General features: G+C 41.6%; 2 protein-coding genes across 2 annotated transcripts; one reads left to right on the forward strand and one right to left on the reverse strand.

Annotated features, from left to right (window-relative positions):
- The first annotated feature begins 3,069 nt into the window (after window positions 1-3,069).
- LOC115753353 (vesicle-associated membrane protein 722-like) lies at window positions 3,070-5,881 on the forward strand. The gene is made up of 5 exons (XM_030691923.2): window positions 3,070-3,484; window positions 4,383-4,524; window positions 4,610-4,730; window positions 4,921-4,983; window positions 5,587-5,881. Exons 1-5 carry the CDS (start codon window positions 3,295-3,297, stop codon window positions 5,731-5,733), a joined length of 663 nt encoding a protein of 220 aa, XP_030547783.1. The 5' UTR covers window positions 3,070-3,294; the 3' UTR covers window positions 5,734-5,881.
- Window positions 5,882-6,402: 521 nt separating this feature from the next.
- On the reverse strand, window positions 6,403-9,537 carry LOC115753350 (pantoate--beta-alanine ligase). The gene is made up of 4 exons (XM_030691918.2): window positions 8,699-9,537; window positions 7,765-7,878; window positions 7,322-7,453; window positions 6,403-6,732 (listed from the first exon to the last, which is right to left on the reverse strand). Exons 1-4 carry the CDS (start codon window positions 9,284-9,286, stop codon window positions 6,616-6,618), a joined length of 951 nt encoding a protein of 316 aa, XP_030547778.1. The 5' UTR covers window positions 9,287-9,537; the 3' UTR covers window positions 6,403-6,615.
- Between the last annotated feature and the right edge of the window lie 776 nt (window positions 9,538-10,313).

Consider the following 10,313-nt stretch of genomic DNA (forward strand, 5'->3'; position numbering starts at 1 on the left):
AATGAATCAAGTGTCGATGACCAGGAAGTCTACGTTCCTGGCTTTTCGTTTGGGCAAAAGACATTTAGAAGCATCTCTAACACATGAAGCGTTCCTTTTTTTTTTTTCTTTTTTTCTCCTCCTTTGTCCTTCTGTAGTTCCTTTTCCAAAGAATGATAATTACTTGAGAGTGAAGGACAAAAAGAATCAACGGTGCCTATTTTGATTCCTTTAAATTGTTTTAGCGATGATTTTGGTATTATCATAGTGACAACCGATAAGAGTATCTTGGGAAAAGTATACGAGAAGTGCCATAACTTTTGTATGGCGTTCACTTAAGTGCCATAACTTTCAAAACGTTCACTTAAGTGCCATAACTTTTAAAAATCGTTCACTTGAGTGTCATGTTGACGTGGCAGACGGAAAAGCCGACGTGGTAGTCGAAAAAGTTACTGTAAAGGCCAGAAAAGTTATCGTAGACGTCGGAAAAGTTGACGTGGCACGCCGGAAAGCCGACATGTCATGCCGGAAAAGTTCTTGTAGGACTCAAGTGAACGATTTTGCTCCGACGTAGCATTCAAGTGAACGATTTTTGAAAGTTATGGCACTTAAGTGAACGTTTTGAAAGTTATAGCACTCAAGTGAACGCCGTACACAAGTTATGGCACTTTTAGTGTACTTTTCTCAAGGATACTCGAAGCAAGCGATGCTCCTCCTGTCAGCTCAAATTCCTCTAGCGAGGACACGAGGAGTTTCTGTACTTGCTGTCTGAAATGTTAGTATTTCAGACAACTGTAGGAAAAAGGGGCAACTGATACAAGGTGGAGGTTGCCTAGTTTCTTAAATGGCCTTCTGGATTGCATCCTCGATTAAACTCCCTGAAGCTGCAAGTTCATTCTGCATTGGAACTGCTATTGGAGTCCCACTTCCGAGGTTTTAAGTTTCCTATTTGCATCCGAGATCGAAATAATCGGTCAGAAAGATACCAAATCGCTCCCAATCCTGCAAATCTGCAAGTTCTTACGCAGATCTCAAAACAAGCTAGCTTGCCTTATTAACCGAACACAATCTCCAGGCGAATCTACACGACAGGGAACCTTGCCTAGTTAATAACGGATCAGAAGACGCAGCAGTTGGCCATGAACTGCACTGGCATGGCTCAACGTCATAAACTCATGACCGGTCCTGTTCCAGGCATCATTACGAAATCTAAGGGGAAAAATCACTGCTTCTTTACATTTCGAAGGCTCGCGAGTCTGGTCGAAAGATAGTTTCTCCGAGTAACAACAAACAACGGTCACTGTATCCGACAATTCGACTTCGAAGGAACAAATGAGTCGAGAAAGAGTTTGGAGTTTCCATTTCTATGAAAAGCAAGACTGATGAAATGCTTTCATTTTATGCACGCTGGCAGATGTTGCGTGACTCCACTTCGATTAATGATCGACCCCTTGTAACCACTGGTTCGGGTGAAAAAGGTCGGGAAGTTCATGGGTTGCCATTATCTCTCGATCGACTAGGCGCACGATCACCATTAATGGAGACCTTCGAGCTTTAGATCCGGCTCGCGCAGCCCATTTCGATGACGGATCCCCTGAAAAAGGCAGGATTTACATGAAAAGGAAAATACCCACCAGGCAAATCACGCACGATGCAAGCCGACGTTGACAATTGGCACGATTGACTCGAAAAATTCCAAGAGAGCAAAAAATTGCGATGCGAGACAAAAGAGTGGCATCGGAATTTACTAGGTACAAACACATTCCACCCAAAGACCAAAGTTCCATTTTACGTCCACGGTTGTTTTATTTAGTTCGAGAAATCGTCGTGATATACGACAGAGACGATGAGAAAAAACATCGTAGTCTTAATTTCTCACGTCTCCGTCAAGGCATATCTCATCATAAGTATTAATTACATTTTGGTGAAACATCTCGCCTTGCCTTCACGATGGGAGGGAAACTAGATCTCATCAGATCGGTCGAACGATGTCTTGATCATTCATAGAATAGTATGACCTCGTAATTTGTACTCGGATTGAATCTTTAACGAGGACTTTCATGTATATCTTGGTAAATCACGAGCCCCAGTAAATAAGCCGCATTCGAACCCCTAAACAGATGCGAATAGGCATACGGTCCTACCGATAAGGAAATTGGAAACGCTAGTATTGTAGAGCAAAAATTAGAGAGAAGAAAATTAGAGATAGGACAAAAAAGAAAAACCCTAGGCAGGTGTCCTAATGAGGAAATATGAGCGCTGGATTCGCATCGACATCTCCATGCCTCAACCGCTAACTCAACTTGGAAACGTATCATAACTTAGCTTTTTCTAGTGTAATTAAATGTGAAGAAGTAGATCATATATGTGCCAGACAAGGGATTTGCAGAGATGGTGTGGTACTTTATCTTGGCTAGATCTCCCGAGCAAGAATTGGATCTAGAATCTTCGATCACCATATTTACTCCGCTAATAAGGGAGATATAGAGATTTCGATTTGAACGCATACGATCTCGAGATAAGCCCAAGCAAAGCACCTACCAGCAGATGATGCCATCTAATTTATACAGTACAGAGCCGTGTGAAAATCGTATATGAAAATAGCAACTTAATTGGAGCTACGTCGCTTTTACTTTTACCCCGTATATTAGTCATTTACGTTAAATCTTTAACTATTTATAATTCCGATCGCGTAACGTGGAATCTCCGTTCTGAGCGGGACGAAAGTTAAACGATAAATTATTTTTTTTTATATTTTCTATAACATTTATTTTTTATTCGAGAGTGAAAAGGAGGAGAAAAAATAAACAAATAAAAAGGCCGGTTGCTCCATGCCTTTCAAATTTCGAAAACTCTGCCCAAGACAAACAAAAGAGGCCTTTTCACCCACACTCTCGGTTCTCAATCACCCTACGAAAACACCCTTTTGTCGACAAGAAAAGCGAAACTAAACAGCGTTCAAAAAATTCCAAATAAATAAATATCGACCGAATTTTTTTTTTGTGAAAATCCGAATAATAAATACAAGATAAGATGAACGGGCGACAGCGTGGCATTCGCGTTAATTCCGATGAAACTCGGGGTCAGCTTAACAACTCCCCATCGCTCCCGAACAAGAAGTTTCAGTACGCGACTTTGCTTCAACCGAAGTCCATTCCCTTTCTCTCTCTAGATAAATTCAAATCCGATTCCTCCTCTCTCTCTCTCTCTTTCTCTCTTGGCCCCCGGTCGTCGTCCTCGTCTTCGTCGCCGCCTCCTCCATCGCAGAGCCGCGGAGAGAGAGGGTGCGGAGAGAGCGCGAGACGCGGGTGCGGGATGGGGCAACAGTCGCTGATCTACAGCTTCGTGGCTCGGGGCACGGTGATACTGGCCGAGTTCACCGAGTTCACCGGCAATTTCACCAGCGTCGCCTTCCAGTGCCTCCAGAAGCTCCCCGCCACCAACAACAAGTTCACCTACAGCTGCGACGGCCACACCTTCAACTTCCTCGTCGACGACGGCTTCAGTAAGTTGCATCTCCCGCTTCGATCGATCTCTGTGGATTTGGTTTCCAAGTCTTCGCGCTCTGATCTGTGCGACTGTGCGCTTGATTTGGTCCGATCTGTTCCGCGCGCTTCGTTTCGGGGGAGTTGATCGTATGCGTAGGGAAATGATGTGATCAGGACGGTCTGCCCGTATTGTTTCGATTCTACGCGATTGGGATAAATATTCTGTAAGCATGTGATGATTAGGTCTGGCGTCTCCCGATGTATTCTTACGAAAACTTCGCAGGAAAATACTGCTCGGTAAAAGTCTTTCTGGTTATGTTGACTTCAGTTGAAATGCTTTGACTGAGCACTCCGAAAAATTCTGCAGTTGGTCTCTTGATAAACCTTTAGGATTTCTATGTGATTGCTATAATTCTGCTGAAGTTTGATTGAAACAACGGTTCTGTTGGTAGCACGGACTGATTCCGTGAAGATGATACTCATGCACACACAGAAACATTGAATTTATATAGGTATTCCTGATGTTTTATTCGCTGCTGGATGTTTAGCTGTAGTGTTCATGGGTTAAGATCTAAGTAAGATCAAAGGAAATGACTCTACTAGTGCTAGGCTTCTTGGCCGTGCCTGAACAAACTCTGGAACCAACACTTACCGTCATACTCATATTAAAATAGAATTTAAGATGGGGATGATTTCATCCTCTATTTGGCGAGGTAGCAAAGCATATATTGACTGAAAGCAGTGAACTAGGATGCAAATTACACTAATGTTGTGGAACCCAATCAGTTAACCAAGGGACCACTATCTTTTTTCGCTTACCGCTCAAATTTCCTTACCTTGTCTTTGGGGTTTGGATTTGGGTCACTTTTAGTTACCCGTGGTAGCATGCTAAACTTGACTAGTCATTTTTTGCAGCATACTGTGTGGTGGCTGTTGAGTCCGTCGGTCGGCAAGTTCCAATTGCTTTCCTTGAGCGAATCAAGGAGGATTTTACGAAGAGATATGGCGGTGGAAAAGCTGCAACTGCAGTTGCCAAAAGCCTAAACAGGGAATTTGGGTGAACTTTTTTCTTAATCCAGTCTAATTGATAGTGTTCCACAGTTGCAAAATACTTTGGGGTTAAGACTTTGTACTTGACATAGGCCCAAATTGAAGGAGCAGATGCAGTACTGTGTGGATCATCCAGAGGAGATCAGCAAGATTGCTAAAGTAAAAGCCCAGGTCTCAGAAGTAAAAGGAGTTATGATGGAAAATATTGAGAAAGTAAGGCAAATTAGCATCTGTTTACAATTTCTCACTGATTATCTGAACAGGAAGTTGATTTCTTAATTTCTTATTGGGTTTTGGATTGCATGATGTATATCATCAATCTCATTCATGAACAGACGAACTTTAAATGGGTTACATTGCAATGTGTGGTTATATTCCTTATGGATTTCATTCTGCTTTGCAGGTTCTTGATCGTGGGGAGAAAATTGAGCTTTTGGTCGACAAAACTGAGAACCTTCGATCTCAGGTAGGGACATGCATGTTTTGTCTTGATGACTCTCTAGGCAGTCAAAATGGGCACATCTCACGACATTTGTTTTAAACATGGTCATGTTTGTCCCGTGCATTCTGGTTGAGTTTTGCAATTGGTCAGAACCTCTTATTTATGGATGAAGAAAAACCAGCACAGGATAAAACATACCCAAACTCGAGCTTAAAGGGGACTGATAATACATGGCATCCTGATTTAGAGAGATGATTTGACTAATGGATTGTATATGGTTTGTAGCCTGTGTAAACTGGGTTGGACACATGACTTGTACCTGAACATGTCAACACCTGTGCATGTCCGCGCCTCTCCTTTCAAAAGAAGTGCATTGTTTTAAGTGTCCAGTTAAGTGAAGCCATGGGGTGAAACACATAGTTGCTCTTATTTGGGCTTTCCGTCAAGCACTCACAGTAGTCAATAATTTAGCCGAGGGTGATATTATCGTCCTCTAAAAGGGTTCCTTTCTGTTGATTCTCCTCAGCTCCTACCATTAAATAATTGTCGGAATAATTGCTTTTCATTTAGAGATTCCCCATTCTTTTAAGCTGGAGTTGGATTGCACTTACACTCTCTCTTATTCAGGCACAAGATTTCAGGCAACAGGGAACTCAGATCAGAAGGAAGATGTGGCTGCAGAACATGAAGGTCAAGCTGATCGTCCTCGGCATTTTGATTGCTTTGATTCTCATCATCGTCCTATCTATCTGTGGCAACCACAAATGTAAATAAATTTTGGTGCTTTGAAGGGGTTACATAGTTTCCAGTCACACAATATGGACGCGCCTTCTATATGACAGTATTTAATTGCTGTGTATAGGCTTGTACTCTGAACTTTTGTTCTAGCGAGTCTCAAGTGTGCTATTTGAACTTTCTGGTTCTTGAGATGTCTATGAGTCTGTCTTTGGCAGAATTCTTTGTGCTCATCGGTTGCTGTAGATCCGGTCCTCACTAATTGGTTGGGAAGGGAAACTCCCACAGACAATTGAGATTTCCGAGCCATTTTTCAACTAAGAATAAGGGTGTATGCCCTTAACCTGTTTCCGATTTCTACTTTCCTTGATAGTCAGACTCATCACGTAGCTTAGTACATGGCAAAGGAAAAGTGATTTTGGTAAGTGCTTTTTATTCTGTAAGCTCTATCATAGTTGGCCGGGCAATTCTCTAGACTACATATCTCTAGACTGGCAATTCGAGGAGCTTTGACTACGGGAGTCTACATTGGCGAATCCCTGGTTTTGACATTTTGGACCGATGAACATGTCACGGAGCCACAAGGTGTATTTACCTAGCAACCATTACGACTGATGAAATCGGACCAGATCTGACGAGAAAACAAAAAAATGAAGTCAGACCAGATTGTCAAAGTTGTTAGTATATTGATTGTGCCAGATCCACAGATGCTTCAAATAAATGTATCTTAATTACTTAAGCATAGTTTTAGGGTCGATAATCCTCAAGTGACCAACATCGGCAGTCTCCACTGAACTGTGTCAAAACCAGAAATTATTGGTAGTGCCACCAGCAGAGATCGGTCATTTGGGCCGCCACAGAAGCGGAAAGAAAAAGGAAACTCTTCCTCATGACAAATTGACAAAGCACAAAAATGTTCTTTCATACATTGATTTCTATGTTGTCGATCAGCCTGACCTTCCCAAACCAGGCGGCGACACAGAGGACAACGGGGCTCCTGATTTCTTCAACTGCCTCTAAACTCTCTTGATCTACAATCTGCAGATATGTGCATGAGACTAATAAGTAAATCGGAGTACTGACTGTAGTATTGCCACCACCAGAAAGGAAATCTAATGAGGGATGGCAATCTATTTTACCAAAGACTTCAATGTTTTATCAGTTCTTAGGGAGCAACATTCATTTAGAAAGATAACAGAAGCCGAAATTTGGAGAGTAATGAGCCTTTGTGAACTCCTTATTGTTTCCTAAGTGGATTGGAAATAGCCGAGACTTTGGTTATGCAAATCCCAGGTCCCAAATTCAATAGTTACTGTAGAATTGAAGGCAAAGACGCAACTCCAGCTCCTTGCATGTTGAATGCAACCTATTACTCTCAAACTTGTCATTTGCCGCTAGTGCAACACCATGTCCTCATCAACCGAACCAGGGGAACATCTTATACTAAAAGCAGGGAATTTGTCTACATGTGCTATGTTCTATAACCTTTGATACCATGGCTATTCTACCAACTATATCTTGACCTAATCCCATAGTGTAACTAAAGCAATATCAATTCTATACATCATCAGACCAAGGTATTAAATCATACAGACAAACGATTTGGCTAAAGAGACATGCGCCTCACCTCAGCATAATCAATCTTCCCACCAGCTGCCTGTATTGCTTGGATGACAGAGTCCTTTAAATTTTGGCAGTTAACTTCACCCTTTTCTGTGGCAGATTTAGCTCTTGACAATGACCTGCTTATGGACAATGCCTGCATGGTACTGCAGATGTTACAATAAAAACAAGTCTGAACTAAAAGTTATCACATAAGCAACTGCACCTCCAACAATTCTCTTAGATTGAAAAAAAAAAACTGGCCAAAACTAAGTTGAAAAGTAACATGTCATACAAAGCATTCGCACAAGTGAATAAAAGTCGAGAATAGTCGACAAACTTTTGTCAGAAAACTGAGGGAAAGTGTAAAGGGACGAGATAAAAAAATCTCCATCTCCTTGTGAGACACAAGACAAAGAGCATTTACAAATTCTACTCAAGTGAATGAGATAGAGAGGAATGAGGAACCTTTTCCCTTTCTTCAGGTGAGAGATGCACATTGCGTGAGCTCAGTGCAAGGCCATCATGATCTCGCATTACCTCAGAACCTATCACTTGTATGGAAAAGTCAAGATCCCGAACCTGGGGCAGGCATAAGGAAAGAAATGATTAGCAACAATACTTACAATCCTGTTAATCATCAGTAGTGCCATTTCCATAAAGCCCTTCAAAGATGCAAGTGTGAATAAACTAGATAGACTACACAACCAAGAAAAGAAACAGGAAAACCAGCTGAGTGAACATGACCAAGCCCATATCATAAACTTACTTGTTAAGCAAGATGGTGCAATAAAATAATAAGCATTGGAGTCAGCTACCAAAACACATTATTGGCAAATTGATTCTCGACAAGTTTAAGCAATGTTAGAATAACTGATGGCAATGTCAATAGCATTTCTAACATTCTAAACCACCAACTAACAAAAACATGAAAAGAAAATTTTCAGACTAATGCACAAATATCATTGAAGCCCTCATGTTGAATTATTCCATATAGTTGTAACAGAGTAAAAATCCAATCCACATATATTTTTTATAGCCAGGCAGCCTCAAACTCTCAGTTAAGAAATATGAAGTAAATGCATCTCATACATTGCAGTAGAACAACAAAAGAAAAACAGCAATCCAAATCATTAGCTACCAGGCTTCACATGAGCACAGAACAGAATCTTTCACCTATGGCTAAAACAACATCAGATTTTCAAATTAAATCTAATACTACCACTCTGCCAATTCAGTCATATTTACCACCAAAAACCGTCAACAATTTCGAAACTGGCATGCACTGACAATGACTACATTCTAGAAGCAAGGCTATCATACAAATTGGAAAAATAATGAACTTCTCTGAGAATCAGCCCTTTTCCCGCCACACCCAAATTAACATATCCAAAAGACTCACCAACCGCCTAATTATCCGCCATTGCTGGTAATCCTTCTTGCCGAACACACCCACATCAGGCTCTACAATGTTGAACAGCTTGGTGACCACAGTGGCCACCCCTCTAAAGAACACAGGCCTGCTCTTCCCACACAAGCCCTTCTCCAACCTCTCCACCCTCACCCACGTCTCGTGCCCCAAACCCTTCCCCTCCACACAAGAGACGGACCCATTATCACCATCAACACCAGAAGCAGCAGCCTGGTCACCAACCCCGCGTTGACCATAATCGTAAAGATTGTGGGGATGAAAGACAACATCCACACCGCCGGGAACAGCCTTGAGCTTGCTCATGTCGCCCTCGAAATCGGATGGGTAAGTCGAAAGATCCTCGGAGGGAGCGAACTGGCCGGGGTTCACGTAGACAGAGACCACGACGACGTCGGCGTGGCGGTGGGCTTCTCGGATGAGGGACAGGTGGCCCTCGTGGAGGTAACCCATGGTGGGCACAAGGCCAATGGTCTTGCCCTGGCGCCTCACGGACCTCGACCACTTCCTCATCTCGGTTTTGTCAGTGATGACCAATGGTTCTTTGGTGGGCGACGCCATTGGAAGACGCTGGAAGGGATTGGGAGCGAGGAATTTTCTGGGTCACTTGAGAGAGGGAGAGCAGAAATTGGCTAAGGCCGAAGGAGAATACGGCCGCTCGGATGGATTAAGCTTGTTGTTCAGTGGTTGAGTCATTGAAGAACGTCGCAAAGCGAAAGGAGATGGAGAGAAGGGGGCAAATCGATGGAGTTTTTTTGGAGGATGTGCGGCGGCTGGGGTTGAAGTCAGAAACGGCGACATTTGTACTTTCTTTGTTTTTTTCTTTTTTTTGGTCGTGACTTTCTTATAAGCATGTCTTTAGAAACGGCGACATTTAATTGAATTTAGGTAAAAATTAAAGAAGTGAAATCAAATCCAAGCATGTCTTTATAAATTGATATATCAAGTTATGAGATAAATTATTATTATCAAGTGTCGCGTCGTAATCATTCATTGACATTCTATCCGTTCATTTCAGCCCATGCATTTCAAGAACTCGTTCTTTTAGAGTGTAACGAATTATACCCGTGCGAGAATTTTTTACTTTTGTCTTCTTTTATACATTTCAATTAATCAATTGGTGCTGTAACAAGTCGATTATCGTCATATAACAAATGAATAACAAAAATACGATAATGCAATTATCTTGTGCATTTAACATGATTATGTTATAGTATACAAATCAATATGATATTCTTTTGTTTTCTCATTACAAGGCACAAATTAGCAACAAAATGCAATTATTGAATTCGATAGCACAAATGATCCGTGAATTTTGGTCCCATGTAAAATATCATCCATGAACTTTTAATTTGTGCAATGTGATCGTTGAGCCGTTCATAAATGTGCAATGTAATCCCTAAATTATATGAAAATGTTTAAAATTCTAGGCACCGCATTGAACAAATTTACATTGCAAATATAATATGCACATTGAACCAAAGTTCAAGAATCAATTGTATCATTTTCCCGTAATCCTTTTATCTCGAGAAAGCACACGCCTCATGTAAATCGAGGCCCATTAAGGATATCATTATGGGAATATCCC

The sequence above is a fragment of the Rhodamnia argentea genome, chromosome 1, assembly GCF_020921035.1.
Source record: "Rhodamnia argentea isolate NSW1041297 chromosome 1, ASM2092103v1, whole genome shotgun sequence".
NCBI lineage: Eukaryota > Viridiplantae > Streptophyta > Magnoliopsida > Myrtales > Myrtaceae > Rhodamnia > Rhodamnia argentea.

Bases quoted from the DNA above. Each gene is read 5' to 3' on its own strand.
- LOC115753353 (XM_030691923.2), top strand. From the start codon at position 3,295: ATGGGGCAACAGTCGCTGATCTACAGCTTCGTGGCTCGGGGCACGGTG. The intron at 4,731-4,920 runs GTAAGGCAAATT...TCTGCTTTGCAG, and splicing joins TGATGGAAAATATTGAGAAA to GTTCTTGATCGTGGGGAGAA. The intron at 4,984-5,586 runs GTAGGGACATGC...TCTCTTATTCAG, and splicing joins CTGAGAACCTTCGATCTCAG to GCACAAGATTTCAGGCAACA.
- LOC115753350 (XM_030691918.2), bottom strand. From the start codon at position 9,286: ATGGCGTCGCCCACCAAAGAACCATTGGTCATCACTGACAAAACCGAG. The intron at 7,454-7,764 runs GTTCCTCATTCC...AGTACCATGCAG, and splicing joins CACCTGAAGAAAGGGAAAAG to GCATTGTCCATAAGCAGGTC. The intron at 6,733-7,321 runs GTGAGGCGCATG...ACATATCTGCAG, and splicing joins GGAAGATTGATTATGCTGAG to ATTGTAGATCAAGAGAGTTT.